The 19296-nt window shown below is 38.0% G+C and overlaps 1 protein-coding gene across 1 annotated transcript in view; it reads left to right on the top strand.

Annotated features, from left to right (window-relative positions):
- Positions 1–19296, top strand: part of UBAC2 (UBA domain containing 2) — a 90717-nt gene that overhangs the window by 51157 nt on the left and 20264 nt on the right. Inside the window, exons 5-7 of the mRNA XM_030458160.1 lie at positions 4748–4871; positions 6763–6810; positions 18021–18266. Of these exons, the coding sequence (XP_030314020.1) occupies positions 4748–4871; positions 6763–6810; positions 18021–18266 (418 nt within the window). The remainder of the gene's footprint in view (positions 1–4747; positions 4872–6762; positions 6811–18020; positions 18267–19296) is intronic.

Below are 19296 nucleotides of genomic sequence, written 5' to 3'. Positions count from 1 at the left end.
AATATGTGGTTGTGAGTTTGTCAAGTTAATGTTTTTTGGAGAACTTAAATGAACTAAAATACAGTACTGCAGTTGGTAAGTGTAGTGAGTCATTCTGAATAAAATAGCAGGTTATTTCTGCAAGTTTAATGCCGCAGAACTTCCATTGACAACAGCAGATATTTTTGCAGAAGTAGCATTTAGGTTTCTACCCATCTGTTCATACATTTTAGAACCATTTTTTTCTCTATTTTTATGCATATGTTTACTAATATTACAATGATTTATTTTAATCTGCATTTAAAATTCACCTTTTAAAAGTTTTAAGTACTTGCCCCTGATTTTTCTCTGACAGAAGCTTATACAGTTCTGGTTTATTCTTTTCAAGGTTATTGTTTCTTTAAGTTGTTTCTTTCTCTGTGCAAAGCCAATCTCATACAATGTAGAATGTTCCCACCTAGTCTGCTGTGTTTCTTTTTTGCTGCAAATCTTGAATTTTAGCATCGTCTTTGAAATGAGGCTATAATTGTTGTAGAGCCTGCTGTTACAGTAATAGTATACAATAGTACATCTTTGGGATGAGCATGGTGTCCATACAGAGTGTACAAAATTTAGAATTTAAAGTTTTAGACCTGACTGTTTGGTTTGAAAGTTTTATTTTCTAACCCATATGACTGAAATTAATGGTCTAAACATGAAATGGGCATAAATTCAACTTAGAGTCAGCATGTATTTGTATCTCTGACCCTCATTTGCACACAGACATCTCAGGTTCCTTATAGAAGTTAATCCTGGTAATTAAAAGAATGTTCCTCATATTCTCATTGCATAATAAACAAGGGCTGAGATGAAGGTCTGTGAAAAAGAGGAGAAAGTAGAAGAAATTATACTAAAAGGAATGAGATGAAACACAAAAATAAGAGGAAGAGAGAAGTGAAGGAAAAGAGAGAACTGGTCGTCCTTCAGTAAGAGTGTTTTCTACTTGCAGATGTTAAATCTGACTATATGTTACCAGACAATTAACATAATTAAGAGAGCTAAGAACCAGTCCTTTCATGTACAGTGCAGCAATGGATGTTTGTACCTGTCTAGTGAAATGCAGGAACAAAAATCCCTCCAGTGATTATGAGGTTCAGGAGCAAGCCTTTGATTATTCACAAAATAATAGCACATCTCAAGTTTGACAGGACCTCTTTGAGTTACTTAGTTCAGCTCTGGGTTCAATGCATGTTCAACAAGAACAACTTACTTAGGGCTGTGTGTCCAGGCTGTATCTCTAGGGATGCAAATTCTATGTCCAGATAACCACCTGAGGTGGTGCTGGACTATTAGTACCCTCCATCAATGACTTCCTTAAAGTGAATAGCCCAATAATGGACACAGTGATTTAGGGTCAGGCTCAGAAGTGCTGAACAGTCTCTTCTCTTGGCCTGGTGACTGCACTCTTGATAATGCCTCCCTGTGTGCAGTTGGCTTTTCATACAGAGCTGAGCTGCTGATTAACAAAGTATTCTACAGTTCCTTGTCTGCAAATCTGTTTTCTAGACAGTCTATACCATAGTGCAGGATTATCTCAACCTAGGTGAAAGACTCCACAGTTGCTTTTGTTGAACTTTGTAAGGTTTCTGTCAGCCCATTTCTCCAGCCCATCAAAGAGTATCTGAATGTGGCTCCCCTCTCCCAAGTATTGACCGCTCCCTCTACTTTAGTGTCACTCAGCAGCTTGCTGAGAGTGCACTCTCTCCCATCATCCAGGGAGTTAATAAGGACAATAGTGTTGGCCCCAGTGTGGATACCTGTGGAAAGCTCCCAGTAACCAGCTGCCACTTGGACTTTGTACTGCTGGTGAGAACCCCTTGAGTCCAGCAGTGCAGGCTGTTTCCTTTAAATCTGCTTATCAAGTCCCTGTCTTCCCTGTGTTTCTTTAAGAACACAAAAGGAGGCTGAGTCAAAGCCCATCCTAAAGTCAGGGTGTACAACACTATCTGCCTTCCCCTTCCTTGTCCACAGCACCAGAGTCACCCTTGGTAAATCCACAGCAAACACCTTGTCTGTCATGCAGACTGGAAAATTTGCTTTGTGACTTTCCCGGGGACAGACATGAGGCTCATAGCTACCAAATTCTCTTCTTGTCCTCCTCGATGATGGGTGTAACAGTTGCATTTTCCCAGAAATCAAGAACCTACCCTAATCACCATGATGCTTCAGTGATAGTAATATGCAAGTCAGATTCAAGTATTGTTATGTAGATAACTTCTCAGGCAGACCTACTGTAGATAAGCAGAATCTCCATATAGCTATTCTAAAAATAGCATGAGTAATCTATAGGAAATTCTGAAGAAAACAGAAAAAAAAATGAAAATTTCAAAGTAAAAGTACAGAATTATATAATTGAAGTTGAGTGTGGAAGTTTAAAATGAATCAAAATAAATTTTCCCACAGTGGATTCACCTGAAGAAAAGATTTTGAGGGGCACTGGTTTTGACATCTTAAAAAAAGATACCTAAAAAGATACATAAATGGATATTTATGTAGTATCTCCTTATAGTAGGTGTGAATTCTGTCTTAAAAAACAAAAACTGATGTCTTTGGAGGTGTAAATCTGTGGTGCCTATGCGCTTACTATTTTGAAAGCAAAGTTGATTTTTAGGTTTCTTGCAGCACCTCTAACTTGTCAGGTACTGAACAGTATCAGACACTGGACTTAGAATTAAGTGAATTGCTACCCTGGACTGGGATAGTGATTTCTATGGTCTCTGTTGACATTAGTGGTGAATATTGACATTTAAGGAACCTTTCAGTACTCTCTAATCTCTTTCTAAAATGCACTTGCAATCATGGGAAATTCCTTTTTGTACTTTCCCATCTTATGATTGAGTGCAGTCTCATATGTGAAACCTCTGTATCTGAGGATTGGTCATAGGAGAAATAAAACCTGAAAAGTATGCCACAGCTCTTGTACTCCCTCGGGTCATTTGGTATGAGTAGAAAGATATCCTTTAAAATTACTTTTCTAAGAAGAGAAAATATATATTTACTTTGTTTTTCTTCTCTCTTCACTTATAAAACCTGTTTTACTTCAGTGAATATTGTCTACAATGGAAGTGCTTCTGATGAAGAATTATTTTTATACATGGCATTCTTATAGCTGAGCCTGTCAATTCCTAAAACCTAAATAATTTTAATTTATGTGACAAATGTGTGTGCTTATACAGGTGGGTTTTGTTTATGTAAGAAGGATTATCTGCAAAACTGAATATTTTTTAGTAGTTCCTGAGTTAGTATAGTCTCTATATTCAGTTGAATTTGTCTGCCTATTAAACAGACACTAAAAATATTTCTATAATTAATCTGTATTTAAGTTAGTCTTCAGAGAGGAAGATTTTCAGCAAGCTGAACTTCAAGTATAATAAACAAAATTGTAACAAAATGCTCTTAGGCCACAACCCATTAAATTAATAAAATTAGTACTTGAAAATATTTTTTCATAGCAGTGGGTGTTGCATTTGGCTGTTTTTCAGGAAATATAGGTTTTAATATTCAGACTGTCCTCTCAGATAGTGTCATTCCTAAATGGAAGGGAAATGCATTTCCGAGTGCACACTTGAATTTATTGGGGTCCTGGTTTGTGCTGCTTGCAGAATTCCGGCTGATTATAAAAAGATCCCTTCTGTGTAAAGGCCCTGTAGAAACTACAACTCTCAAAATTTTTGATAAACTGGGGAAAAATTTCCCCCTGCAGCATCCTGCTCCTGTCAGACACAAGGCAGCAGAGAAGCAAAGGCAAAGAGGGGGATGTGCTGCCTCCAGCTTAATGCCAGGTGGTCACCCCCACTGCAGCTCTGCCAGTGGAGCAGGTCATGGCAATGGGATGTCACCTTTCTTTCCCCCCCTTCTCCATCCCAGAAAGTATTGTTCTTCTATAATGTCTCAATGTCTTTCTCATTGGCTCTGCTGTAGCCTCTCCTGTTGTTTTTGATACCTGGTTTAGTTTTCTGGATGTTTGTATCTGGGCATGTGAAACCCACTGGTTATGTTCACAAGTTCAGTCAGGTATTTGGTCATTGTAAAAAATGCTTTAGTTGTAAATACTATGAAACACTTCCAGTGAGGGTTTAGAAGCTTAGTAAGCATCTTGTGCAGTGACTAAGGTGAGTTCCTAAAGAAGGGAACTTCAGATATTTGTAGGGCCATAGAATAGGGTAAATAGGGCCAGAGGGCAAATCAAACTGTCAGTATTCCCTTCTTAGGTGCAGCAATGTATCAGCAGTCCTCTAACACCTTAAACCTGGAATATGAAGCTTAACTTCACATGTTGAGTGCTTTCTGTGACCTTTTCGGACATATATAATCCTTACCATTTGTCCACCTGGATCAAAGAAGCTTTGTCCTGATGCAAGAGACAGCTGCTGGTCTTGAGTGCTGTATTTTATAGAAACAGTCTGCTGTTGGATCAAATATGTTGCCTTTTCTGCTGCCTCTGGTCTGGAATATTTGGAAATAATCTTTCTCTCGTGTGTTCCTTCTTTGCAAGGATGTTTGCCAAAGACCAGGGTTCATTATTTGCTAATTAATCTATATTCCTGAATGCCACAAGTCACCTAATCATTGCTTCCCAAAAAAAAGTCCTTTGCTTGCAAGGTGGTATTATGTTTTGATTGGTACATGCTCAGGATTAATTACTGTTGATTTTTTTTTATTTTTATTTTTTTACAGTACTGTTGCTACTATCATTCTTACTAACCATCTCTTATCTTTCTTTTTGCAGCTTGGGTCCTGTGTTTGCTCTGTTTGTACCATTTTATTCCTCCATTCCAAGAGTGCAGGTGACACAAGTATTAGGCCACTTTTCTATCACAAACAAGACATTGGTCTATATACTAGGTTTACAGGTATGGTATGTACTTGCTTGTTTATCTTTTAATGAATTACTAATGTAGTAGTTAGTGTTCCTGAATGTTCACCTGTGAATATTGATGCTTCCACATGTATGGTTCCACACATGTTTATCTAGTGACTGTCCTATCAACTAAAACACTGAAAAACATGCGTTGCTAATATGCATTTCTACATACTGAAGTGGTGGGCAAGTGATCTGTTTTTCCATTGTCGTGTCTTGATTACCATGAAAATGTATAATAGACAAATTCTATAAATTTTTATTGTTGTTCAGCTAGATGAAAGTAGAGCCTGATGCTACAGCATATGTATCTTTCACCTTTATTTACCAAATTTTAAATCTGCTTATATTCTTGTTTTGTTTATTTCCCCCTCCTCTGTTAGAGCTCAGACAAAACTATAGAAAGCAATATTTTTCTGTGGTAAGACTGTTGGTAAATAATCAGCCTTTTGACTGAGATATACTTTTGTATAAACAAGTATTGAGCATTGCCTTGTACAGGTAATTTAAAACAGTGTAATGTAGAACACAGCACTATTATATAGTATTATGTCAAATATGAGTAGAAAAATACAGATTTTTGGTACAGAGAGGCAGCAGTTATTCAAAAAACACCAACAAAACCCTGACAGCCTAGAAATGAATGGACACACATATGACAGCTTGAATTAAGAAACAGGAGATGTGCAGACTTATGGGAAATTGTGATAATTTTTATATATTCCAGGGACTCAAAAATAGCATGAGCACATAATGATGGTACTTTCCATTGCTAATGAAGTATGATAGAAAGTATTTTAGAATGAATGGTCAGTTTCAGAGTACTGACTCGTGCTCCACATGAACATTTCATTCATCCATTTTGCTGTTCCTTCAGTTTCTGCTCCAGCACCTTTTCTTGATGTTTCAGAAATCTTCTTTCCTCTCCTCTAAACCCATTAATACCACTATCACGTCAGCCTTTGGGAAAGCTAAATTATTGTCTGAGCTCTTTTCCATCATGTCCTTTGCCTTTTGCTTTTTTACACACACACCTCCTCAACAGCCATCACTTCTGTCACTGATGGCTCTATCTTCACTCCATCTTTCCCAGCTGCATACGGAATGGTTGCTGCCCTCACACAGAGGCTGAGAGAAAAAATCAGTTGCTTTCTCCTCATTTGTAAACTCTGCCCTTATCTCAAGTCCCTCTTTCTGTAGTCAGAAGTCTGAAGGGAAGGTGTTCTCACGATTCAGTCGACATTGTGCAGAACTATTTTAGTAACCAGTATCAGTCAAATTTTCAGCCCTTTTTTCCAGTAGGTAATAACCTTCTCCAGGTGATTTGTCACATACTTCACTAGAAATGATGGGCTCCCCTGTTGGCTTATCAGCATTTTTTAAATAGTCACTACAATCTATTTCTGTGATTTCATGTCAACAAATATGCCACAGGGAGAGAACGAACTTTTATTTCATTAATTTTGATGCTCACTCTTAGTCTCTTTCTTACTACATGTCTGAGAGCTTCACTTTATTGCCTGCCTTGCTTAGAACTCTTCTCCTGTTGCTGCTGAGTCATTTCCTTTGCTTCAGTCTATCTTTCAGACTTGTTTTTCTGTTCAGCCTTTAACTGACATCCTGTTATACTTAGTATACTATATGAAACTAAGCAGTATCATTCTCTAGAAGGAGAACACTTGTTGGATACCTGTATTTTTTTCCACTTCTGCTACTTCTCAAATACATATTTTTTAAATGTTAAACTGAATTTTCAGGTATAAATATCTGGCTTTTCCTATTGTCATGATAATTGCATAGACTATATAATATTGCAACATAGAAGTTCAGACAACAGCAGCTTTGTAAAATTAAAATTTGAAATCACTGCTCTTGTCTTCTAGCTCTTAACCTCTGGTTCCTACATCTGGATTTTAGCCTTAAGTGGACTGGTAAGTCTTATTGTTTTAAAAATCATATGTTGCTTAAAGCACTTTTATTTATACAGTCTATGTAGTGTATCTGGACTAAAAAAGAATAAAAATTACAGAGTAAGTATAATGTTTCTGTCATTAACTTTCCAAATGTATAAAGCACTGTCTGCATGTCGAGAAAACAGAAGACCTGGTAAATATTTACAGGGTACACTGCTTTCTGATCCCCTAAAATTGATATTACTGCCATGGATATAGCTTTAGACCCACAACTATAAATGAGGCTATTGAAGAGATGATAGAAATGCTTACCCTGTTGTTGGTTATTTGTGGGTTTTTTCAGTTTTCAGCAAGCCTCAAGCTTTTATTCCAAACAGCAGATTTCCATGACTTTGCTGTGAAGATTTTTTGTGTTTTGCTGTTCTCTTTGGACATCTGTGGTACAGCTGTTTCTGAATATTATAACAGCAGTAAGGGTGCAAAATCACTTTCTTTACACCAGACAGATAAAGTCAGTGTGGTCTCTGTCTTTTTCCGTTATGATGCTGTTCTTAGTACTAAGGCACTTAGAGCTGTAACATATTGTACTGAATATTCCAGATTATTAGATGCTGATAAGCTTCTTATAAAATCTTACAATTTTAGAAATTAGGAGCTCTTACTCCAACCTCTGAGTCCAAAATGCAGTCTGCTTTTCAAACAGTGAAAGAGACACCTCTGCCAAAGAAACTCGTTATTAAGTTTGTACAATCTTACAAAGAAATAAAAGTGTGCCCTTGCTATTTAGAACCTACTCATTTGAATTTGTGGTAAGTTTAGAGTGTGATGCCTGTGGACCCTTCACATATTGCTCCTGTAACGCTGTAGTTTGGTCTCTTACCCTTTGCATTGCCTGTTCCAACATACCCTGAGCTAACAGGATAACCAGCAGGAGTGATGGAGCCGTACATAACAAATTCTGCTCAGCAGTTTTGTCTGACTGTAAAAGTCAATGAAAAAAGTTCAACTGGCAAACCAGCATTTCTCTCTTCTGGAGATCAACCCAAATCTCTGTGCCCATGTAATGATCTGTGACTTCCTCCAAATGCACTACCCTTCCTGTTACTCTTCTGCCTCTTTTAATAGCTCTTCCTTTTGAACAGGTGTTCATTAGAGTGGGAAGAGAAGGGAAGGAAAGGAGAGAAAAGGAAAGACATTTAAACTCCCTCTTTCCTGGTGACAGGAACTGTGTATATACTTGGTTATACAGACTTATGAAGAACAAGTGAGGTTTTTTGTTTTTAGTAAAATTTGTTATTGGTTCCTGTTTTATTGTCCCTTTAAAGTACAGTTTTATTCAGCTGTATAATGTAACTTTCATAGGATTCTTCTTCATAAATCACCTTTTTTTTAAATTCAGGTTGACAGTATATTTTACACGGATGTAACTCCATAGGAATAAATTGACCTTTTCTGTGTCACAGGAAGGGTTAAAAAATAATTTGAAGCTTTCATATTGCTTCAGTGAACGTGAATTAAGTCATCATCAATGATGATGTGTTTTCAGTCTCAATTCTGCAGCAAGCAGAGCTGCACTCTTACTATTTTGTAATAAGTGCTAAGATTTGGAAAGAAGTTCATGTTATGAATTGTAGCTATTTTTCAAAGCCTCTTTTTTCTCCTCTGTTAGAAATTATAATTTGCTGTATTTTGAGAAAACTTAATCAAGGAGTGAAATTACAGAGTATATAAATAAAAGGAAGAGGGATATTAAACACTATAAAGGGACCTTCTAGCATTACAATTGTAGATACTAGATAGCGTATCTATGTCTGCTACTACAGGCTGGGAGTTTGATATTAAGTCATTCTAACAGTCTGTATATTTTTGTAGTTCCTCCTGCTCTTGACATTTTCTAATGTACTATATCTTTGTTGAATCAAATTTTAATGTATTTGTACAAAAAGGCTGAGGAAATTCATGAACACCAAGTCAGCTAGGTATGGGATTTAGTCACTATTTCGTTGCCTGTTAAATACTTCGCTGTCAGTATTTTTAGCTCTGAAGATCACTTAGACACTCACATGACTGTATTTAATGCTGTTCTGCAATTTAGCTTTTGTTGAACTTCTGCTTATGTGGAGTATTAAAATGGATGCTGCCGGCACAATTTCTGAATTGTCAGTTTCCACTTTCTTTTCACCATCTTCTTCATTTAGGTTTATTTAAATTTCCAACACTTACACTGTAACATATAATGAACACTCTTAGACTAAATGGGATCTGACTTTACAGGTACAAGATATGGCACTGGGGACTGACTTTGTGCTGATCCTTACTAATGCTGTTAGACTTCCTTGTGAATTCCAGGCAGGGTGTAGAGCACCTAGGAGTTGTACTGCCTTGAGTTGTTGTTTTCAGTGGTTTCGAGAGATGCTGTCATTTCAGAAATGTATTTGTTTGTGGGTATGTGTTTGTGTCTGGGTATGACTCTAGGTATTCAGGTGGGCATTGATGTAATGTGCATGGTGAGAGGAAATTTTAGACAATTTGTAGTTTGATGCTGGATTGTTCTCAGTTACCAAGATGAAAGCACATGTTTTGTTAGTGGGATACAAAAGGTCTGCTATGTCTGTCTTGGCCATATCATCATTCTTCCTAGATCTCTAATTTTGACTCAGCATAGGAATAAACTCTTAAATGCAGCTTTTTTACTTTGCACATGAAACTGGAGAACCTCTCAGTCATCATTCTTTTGGCATGTCAGTATGGCCTGGTAATTTCAGTTGCTGGTCTGTTGAGTAAAACTTGCTGTTTAAATACATATTATGGAGTTATAGAATGTTTTGGGTTGGTTGGGACCTTAAAGATCATCTCATTCCAACCCTCCAGCAGGGTCACCTCCCACTAGACCAGGTTGCTCAAGGCTCTGTCCAACCTGGCCTTGAACACTTTCAGGGAGGGGGCAGCCACAACTTCCCTGGGCAACCTGTACCAGTGTCTAATGCCAATTTGCAAAAAGAAGTGGACTGTAAACAAATCAAAAAATCTGATGTAATCAGTGATCTGTAATGTTTTTCTTCTTATAATTTATGAGACCCACTTAGTTTCTTGCATTTTCTTTTGCCAGGAATATAGCATACTTGGTACACACGCTCCAGATTTGTTCCTTATGATAGGGGTTTTTAATTTCATTAAATTAGGAAACTTCATATTAGAGATGCAGAGGTGTCATGGAAGTCATGCAACCTCTTTGAATTTTACTTCAAGCCAGAAATTATTTCAACAGTTTTTTATAGAGGTGCTTCCATATAATGCATATCACTGAGTTTAGTGAAAGCAAGAAATAGTTCCTCTACTATTTTTCTTTAAAGCAGTCAAAACACCTTAGGAAACGGTATCTGCTTGAACATGTCATTGAATGAGTATGCATCAACTCATTTTCTCTTCCTTTTTCTTCCCCCTTTGGAGTCTCTTGGTTTCTTAGCTTACTTTTCTCATTTCTGTACTCTTACAGGACTGAAATTTGAGGCTCACTCAGTCATAGCTGCAGTGTACCTGCTTCAGGAAGTAAGGTCAGATCGGTACCAGCAGATGAGATGTCTGCTGGGACATGCACTTCCCTCCACTCATTAGTCTAATGTTGTTATCATACAGATCACATGCCAGAGTTTCTGCTAATCATTTAGCTACTAGATTTCTCTGGGGAAAGGTATTTTCCCTTGTGTGATTTTAGTCTTGTAGGTTCTTTCTTCTTATTTAGTGTCATATGTTTGTTTGTTTGCAAGTTGACCTGCAATGCATGAAGTTAAAAATTTGGAAGACCCCCAGTGTTCTGGGATCTGCCTTGGATTTGTGTAGAATTCAGTTCAAACTTAAGGAGTCTGAAATTGTCTTTATGGTTAAAACAATTAGAATTGAGAAGAATCAAGAATCACTGAGACTGACATCTATCAAGTCCAACGTCCTGCTCAAGCAGGGCCACCTAGAGCTGATTGCCAAGGACCCAGTCCAAACAGCTTTTGAATATCTCTGAGGATGGAGACACTACCACCTCCCTGGATAATCTGTGTTAGTGCTCAGTCATCCTCATATTAAAAAGCTGTTTCCTGATGCTCACAAGGAACCTCTTGTTGGTTTAGTTTGTGCCCATTGCCTGCTGGGCATTGCTGAAAAGCAGCTGTCTCCCTCATCTTCATTCTTTCTCTTCAGGCATTTGTGTACTTTGATAAACTCCCTCTTAAGCCTTCACTAGGCTAAGCAGTCCCAGTTCTCCCAACCCCTCCTCATGGGAAAGATGCTCCAGTTGCTTCATCATCTTCTTGTGCTGTGCTGGACTTACTCTAGCAAGTCCATGTCTTGCCTGTGCCAGGGATACAGAACTGAACACAGTAGTACAGAGGTAGCATTGCTGAGAGAGGCATTGGCACAACACATTTTAAAAAGCACATGGGTTTTGTAGTGCATAAACTAAAAAAAGAAATGGAAAAGCAATAAAATATCAAAGATCAGGGAATGAAAAAAGCACCATTGTCTGTTTGTCCGTCCTAACTCTATGACATATGTAGATACCCATATGTAAGCTAACAGATGTGCTGAAGCCCACCCAAAACTAATGTGAGGTTTGTGTATGTGGGCAGTGGTCAGGATTCAGTTGAGAGGCTACAATTGGCTTAATTTGAGATGAGTCTCTGCATTCTACTGGCTTGTATTAACTTGATCTCCTCTGTGGTGGGAGCTTAGAAACCTTACTTATGTCTAGATGGCTACGTGTAAACACATGACAGCTGACTCAGCTGACAACACTTACTCCTACCTCAGTTAAAGCATGTGAGAAGAAAAGGAGTTGATTCATATGGCATACAGAGAATGGTAGTGTAGAAGTGAGGTTGCAGTTGCTTGGGGAGCAGAGAAATGCAGGTATTTCCAGTTCTGAAAGAAGGAGAAAGTAGTGGGAAATGAAGGGAGAAAGTAATAATGTGTCAGGAGATACCTTTTATTCTCTCTCCATAGTTTCTGAGATCCTGTAGAGAAAATGATTTTAGTTTTCAGTTTGCATTTCACATCAAAATGGTCAGTTTTTTGTTCAGATCTGAGGCAGAGTTTAAGTGCCCAAAATCTACTTGATCAATTGTGTCAGCTGGTTCAGTAAGAGATAGCTTGCTTTTCAAGCCTGTACATGTACACCAGCATGGCTGCAATGTTTAGAGAGGAAATCTGTGACATTAACTCATCTGTGTGTGTACTTTGGAGACATCTACCACAGTCACATCTTAAAGGGCTGTTTTCTCTTTATTGGCTATGAAACCAGCTCAACCACCAGCTCAAAATTACAGTTGTCTACATTAGGGCAACTAAATCCAATCATTATCTTTTATGTAAAGAGTTTTGATTAACCAAATTGCTTGCAGAGCTGTAGCAGAGACCTAAGTGAATCTACCTCTAGGTCACAAGTACAAGTTAAGGACAGATGTACTGGGCTGAAGTGGCAGTACAGCCATGCTTGCACATACAAAGGATGATTGAGATTAATAATATTGCACCTGACCAATGGAGATAGGATTGATGGACTTTAAAGAAAAAAAAAAAAAAAAAAAAAGGAACTTTATGAGACCTGTCAACCGGGAAGGAAAGTGAAGAGAATTATTATTATTAAAATCTTGTTTTTTCTGTCAAGCTAACTGTTGCAAAACGCTGTTTATACTCTTACTGACTTTCACAAAGAAAACCCAAACAATATAATCTGTTGTGTTACATTTATATTCTTAGTTACAACTACAAGTTGGATCTGTAGTGATTTTATTTTTTGGGTGGTTTTCATGCCATCTCTCTTGGTTTGATAAATGTTTCTCCAATCAAGGTAGTTACAGAATCTTGTCACAAACTTTTAGCCCCTTGCTTTAATTCTAGTTTTATAGAATTCAGAACACACTAATGATGAAACAGATAAAATAGCTATAAAAACATCACTTCATCTTAAGACAACTATTTGCTTTCAATTTGTTGATAGCCGAAAATAACAAAGTCTGAATATATATGATAAATATTTTTAACTTATTCAGAACAAAATATTTGAGTATTTGCTGACAATTAATTCTGTTAAATTTTCACCATTAGACAAAATAATTTTCAACATAATTTTATATACCAATCTACCTACTTTTCTTTTGTTTTATTTCCTTTTTTAATATTAATCAAGTGTCCTGGTTTGGGTCAGGATAAAATTAATTTTCTATCCTGTAATTTTACTTTCAGTTAAGTCTCTTGTAAGTGCACTTGCTGTAATCACCAGCAAGTTTCTCAGTCAATGTCAGCATCTAGGACTGATAACACTCAGTGTTTATAGTTACTGCTGAAAAATGGTGAACAGAGCCAATGACACTGCTCAGTTCTGAGGAACCTCTTATGCTGCAAAATGAGAAAGAGAATAAAGGGATAACACCTGGAACTCTCCTTCAGGGAGAAGCAGAGCACACAGGTGACCAAAATTGACCAAATTCTATCCCATCTGTATCATACTCTGTATAAATTTGAGGGATCATAAGGGTCAAGTCTTTCTTCATCCATGGCTGGCATCCTGGGAGGATTCCATCCGTTCTGCCTCTGATCCCAGTCATGCCCTCCTGAATATTTGTGTTCCTGCCTCCAGCTCCCATCTGCTGCTGTCTCCAGCAGCCCAGCCTGGGACTTACCCAGGGCCTGCCCTGCAGCCTTGGTGGTGATGTGAGTGTTACTGGGGAAAAGGGAGTGGAACATGGTACTGCTTTTTTATATTTGCATATATTTAATAATTTTTTCTTTTAATCATTACTGTTTCATTAAAGCTGTGTATTTCTGTTAGTGTCTCTCCCTTACTCTCTCTCCTTTCTTAATCAGTGAAGCAAGGAGGATTAATAGAGAGCATCTCTCCTTCGTTTAATTGCTGGCCCAGTGTTAAACCATGACATCAAATACAGTGATTTAAAATATCTGAGTTAGTAGTGGAGCATAGGTATCTTTGTCCTGTAAAATACTGGAAAGCTCCTATGTTTGGTTTACCAAATTGAAAAGAGAAACTACAGCTACTTCCTTTTTTTAAAAAAATGTACAATGTTGGAGAGACATGAAGGAAGAGGAGAGGAAGTTGAGCTTTCTACAGGGGTGAGGAGGGGTTGGAAAACTTCGTGTGGAGGACCAATAATAAGCCACAGTGTTCAGAAACTGGAAAAATGTAAGCACACTTTTTTTCTGCAGCATCCCAGGCATTTTCCAGCATACTCCATTTCTTCTGCTTAGCATTTTGCCTCATACATTATGGTGGATGACATTGTAGGTTAGGTATAAATGTGTGACTACCGGAGAAGAATTAAGATGCATTTTGTGTTGCCAGCCAAGAATTCTTCATTCAGACAACATGGACATAACTGCATTGTCTTTCTCTGGTGACTTTTTAGTGTATAAAATACTCTGGAGGCTCATCTGCTTGAGTGAGGTAACCCCTTAACCTAATGAACAGTGTTGAAGTTGGGGTATGACATCATCTTGTCTTCATTGAATAAACAAAGTTGGTTTTCTTTCTATCTTAGAAATATCTTAGAAATTAACTTTATCTCTTTAACAAGAATGGTGTAAAAATAACGTTGTACTTAGTCAAAGCTTGGTTTTTTTAAAACCAATGTATATCAGGTTCTGCATATGAACCAACTAAAGAGGAAGTTCTTTGGAAATACTTGACATTAAGATGGGTGTATGTTACTAAGCCAGCCTGACTCACAAGGCATATTTTAACTACAAACGTCTCCATCCTGGGTTTATTGGAAATACATGAATAGGTGTCTTCCTCATTTGATGAAACTTCTTGAAAATTTGTTAAAACTGAACACAGTGTTTAAAATTTCTTATACATACATCTGATAGCTTTATAATTTGAGTATTAAATCAAGGGAGAGAGGAAGGGGAGTAACACTGAAATTCTATTGATGTGGAGCTAGAAAGGTGGTTTGCTGGTGCACACTTGGTGCTCTTCACAGCCAAGTCTGTCTTTCCATCTGCATCTACTTGTGAAGAACTGCATTATCACACAGTTACAGTTACTGCATTATCACACAGGAGGTTTCTTGGCAACTACACATAGAAGATGCACTTCTGATAGTCCCACACAGTTTTGTCTTGTTCCTTCACCAGGTGCTTTTTTTTTGTTTTTGATTTTACTGTGAACTTCATATTATCACACTTCTCAACTTCCTTCTCTAGGGACATGGAAGCCCACACATTTGGGTTATGTGATGGGTTTCTATCTAAGGCAGGGCAGGGGTCAGTGGGCAGCCCAGACACTACTCTGACAGGCAGCAGGGAGGAGAGACTGCAACTGGTGCATGGGCTGTAGACCAGGCATGGTTCTCCAGTGAGCTGAGGAAAGCTAGGAAGGCTGGCAGGAACCACAGCAAGACATTTTAGGCATGTCCATAAACATCTAGCGTTATAAAGCCTTTTCTTCTGACTAAATGCTCTGGAATGGCTTGCTTTCTACAGTTACCTGAAGGGAGGTTGTCACAAGATGGGAGTCTTACCTCTTTTCTCATATAGGACAAGAGAAAATGGCCTCAGGTTACACCAGGGGAGGTTTAGTTTGGGTATCAGGAAAAATGTCTTCCCTGAAAGGATTGTCAGGAAAGTCAAAGTCAGGAAATTGCTCAAAGAAGTGATGGAGTCATCATCCCTGGATGATTTTAAAAGAAGTGTAGATGTGGTTTTTAGGGTCATGGTTTCCTGGTGAACTTGGCAGTGCTGGGTCTACTTAAGACAAATATGAGAGTGCTCTTGCTGGTGCAGCTGCTTTTTTACAGGTGCTTGCAGTACACTCTCCCTTCTGAGACAAACAAGTCCCAAAGTACTGGCACTGAAAACTTACTGCTCTTTGCTTTATTTTCTATCTGAACTTGATAAGAGAGTGATTCTGTTTGTGGTTAATGTGTTCAGGCACGTGTCAAGATTTGTCATATAGTCAGGGAGATGTAGATTTTCCTACCACCACTTGTGCTGTTTTGTTCTTGTGACTTTTTGAACCTAGTCAAGATTTGGGTGCTCTGGGTACATCAAACCTTAATAAAGGACTTTATAAAGACTGTAGGAGTCTCTGGGCAGAGATCAGTAGCTGTGAGGGACATTTGGAAGAAATGAGGGAATACTGATGTGATGTTGGACAAGGTATTTTGAGAAGGAGCACTTGCCTTGCCTGGTTACCACTGTGCAACCAGAAATGCAAAATCCTGGGATGAAAGAGGAGGCCCAGCTTCATAGCATAGTGATACAGTGTGAAGAAAGAATATGAATTGTAGGTTCTGGTGCTGCTTTTTCATTTTGCATTTAAGAAATCATCAGATTGAATGTATACATAATATTTGCAACCTGGTTAAGTAATTCTTGCTCCCCCCAACAATGACCTTCTGGGTAACCCTACAGTCTAGGTTTTATTGAGTGGGGAGCCCATCTGTGTAACTTACTTGGGCCCAGGTGATTAGCTTCTGAGGGACCTTCTTGCTAGGTAGATACTTAAAGTACTAAACACAAAAAATAAATGAATTGCAGAAATTATGTGAATTTTCCTTCAGTTACTTATTCCTTGGCAGTGGTAGTTCTCTTTTAGTTTCCAGTTGACAGTGCAAAAGTTTTGGTTGTGGGCTTACATTCATCTGAAACAGTTTCACTGTAGCTGAGGAAAATGTTTCTGAGGTTATGGAGAAGCTTCTGTTTCAGCACTGTCTCATTCCTGGAGTCCAGTCAGGACCTTTCTTTGAAGAAAATTTTTCTAAAGGCAGCCTTCTCAATTATTCCAGAGTGATGGCCTTCCTCTGATCCCATCCCATTTACTTCCTTCCTCATAGCACAAAAAGATTAAAGTGACTAGTAATAGTTTAACCCTGTTTTTTCTCATTTTAGAATGGTATTCAGTGTTTGGTACTAAATCCAACCCTGAAAGCAGTCATAAAATGAAAGAATAAAATGAATATCAGTGTTTTCCAAAGCAGAATGTGTTTTTGCTAGAAGTCTCATTATTTCAGTGGATAATTAACAATAACCTTGTAAATAATCTGAAAAATATGCTCCTCCCAAGACATATACATTAAGTTTTCCTATGTCATCTCCCTTTGCATATGTAGCAAATCATGCAGTATGTTTATACAAATGTCAGTGAATAAAATAAATATTCCCAGAAAAGTAGCCAACACGTTAAGTTTATATATTGCTTCTAGTATAATTGCATTGTATGGGTATGTTTACAGATTTTGGGAGTTCATAGCTCTTCCTATTCATTTCACACTGTTGTCATAGCGTAACTCCTGTGGCATGACAATAAATAGTCATAAATACTGAAATGTGGTATAAAGCAGAATATAGACTCATAGTTTGTGCAAGACCTTTGACCTTCCTGCTGGTTTTATTTGGGCTCACATGCTAGAGTCTCTTAATGGGATGCAGACTGATAGTGGAGTGATTACTGTAGATCATTTATGGGACACATGGATTTCTTTTGCTCCTTCTGAATATGAAATGAAATCAAAGCCCTAGGCAAGTGCGAGTGTACCAGCAGGGAATAGGTATTTTTATTATATGTAGGAAAAGGGTATTCAAAACCTGGCTTTTTCAGTATGACAGTTTTTAATGAACTGGATTTTGAAGTTTTTGGTTTTTTTTCTAGAAGGTACATGGAAACCCTTTGGAATAACTGTGCATACTTTTAGATGTAACTTCAAGTGTTTTGCATTTGTTTTTACTGGAAGGAGAGACTTGTGTGGTGTGGGCAGAAGCCTTAAGGGAGTTGTTTTTTTAAGGAATGTTAACAATGCTTCAGCATTCACAAGGACAGCCTTCATCTTCTCAGGTCAGCATGCAGCATGCCCTGACCAGTTCCTTTGCTAGAAATGAAAATTCTGTTTCAATTTTGACCTATTTGGGAAACAGTTGCTTGGTTTGCGCTCAAATTCTGAAACTAACAAAAAACCCCAAGCAGATTTCTGAGTCACAGGCAATGCAGCACACAGATTTTAAAAAGTAGTAGTCTGTAGTTGTGAGGAAGTTGGATGTAAAGAAATCCCCTACTCTTTCTCTGATTCTTGATAGAGAACTCTGGGTAAATACAATAAAAAGTGTTTTAAAAAAACAGAAAAACTGCTGTCTGCCACTAAATACAAAGTAAATTTAACGTGTTTAAGATTTTTTGGTTTGGTTTGTGGTTTGTTTTTTTTTTAACATTTCATTTTTCGTTTTAGGTTTCTGGGATTTGTTACAACAGCAGTATATTAAAAGTTCATCGAATCCTTTGTGTACCCACCTGGGTAGCAAAGATATTTTCTTGGACTCTTGAGCCAATCTTCTCCTCTGCGGAACCAACCAACGAGGTTCGTGTGGGAATGGGAGCAACAGTTGACATCCAGAGGCAGCAGAGAATGGAATTACTGGATCGTCAAATCATGATGTCTCAGGTTGCCCAAATGAGGCGGCAGAGGCAGCAGCAGGTACTGACATATGCTGTGTAAGAACTGTATTTAGTTATGGGAAAAAATTGGTTCATATAGCTTTTGTGGTTCCTGTTTCTTAAAAATATGTGTATATTTCTTCTCAATTGGTCTTCCATATACTGTTGCACGAATAGCCATGGAAGTGTTTGTACAGCTTTGTACAACTTTGTATAATACAGCAGTATTAAAACTGCTTCACAAGATGTAAGCAGAATATCATACAATCCTGTAAAGATATCTTACACCATTCTTTCACCAAAAATGAAGCTGAAAAGAAAAGTGATTGCCTCCTGGTGGTCTGCAATAAACACCATTGTTGAAAGTTAGGGAGTCAAAATGCTCCTGATGCTTCTGAGTGTTGGTGTTGTTAACATCCTTTTCAGAGAGGTTGAAAATTATCTTATGTAACTGCTTTGTTTGTGGGTGTACTTTGAATAAGGCTCATTCCTTCCAAGAAAGTGCAGAAATTATTTTTTCTAACTCTCTTACAGAGGTCAGCCATGGGGGGTTTCTGTTTGCTGAGTTTAATGCTTTTGGTTTATTTCCTTATTGAATAAATAGCAGAGCCTTTTAATTTTTTTTCTGGTTTAATTACACCAGCAAATGCAGATGTTCACATACTTTGTGTTGTAGGGCAGTAAAACAGGGCAAATGGTGCCTCAATTCACTATTTGCTTTCTCTTAGATTTTTATTACTACTCCATGTGAGAGAGAGTACTCTGTGGTGGAGAACAAGGAAGGAGAGCTGGTATACAAGGTCTGGAGTACAAGTCTTACGAGGAGTGAGTGGGGGAATTGGGACTGTTTAGTTAAGAGAAGAGGAGGCTGAGGGGAGACCTTGTTGCTCTTTACAACTATCATAGAATTGGCTGGGTTGAAAGGGACGGACCTCAGAGATCATCAAGTCCAACCCTTGATCCACTACCGCTGCAGTTACCAGACCATGGCACTGAGTGCCACATCCAGTCTCTTTTTAAATATCTCCAGGGATGGAGAATCCACTACTTCCCTGGGCAGCCCATTCCAA

The sequence above is a fragment of the Calypte anna genome, chromosome 1, assembly GCF_003957555.1.
Source record: "Calypte anna isolate BGI_N300 chromosome 1, bCalAnn1_v1.p, whole genome shotgun sequence".
Classification (NCBI taxonomy): Eukaryota; Metazoa; Chordata; class Aves; order Apodiformes; family Trochilidae; genus Calypte; species Calypte anna.
The sequence above is the reverse complement of the archived record's forward strand: the minus strand, read 5'-3'. Positions and strand labels throughout refer to the sequence as shown.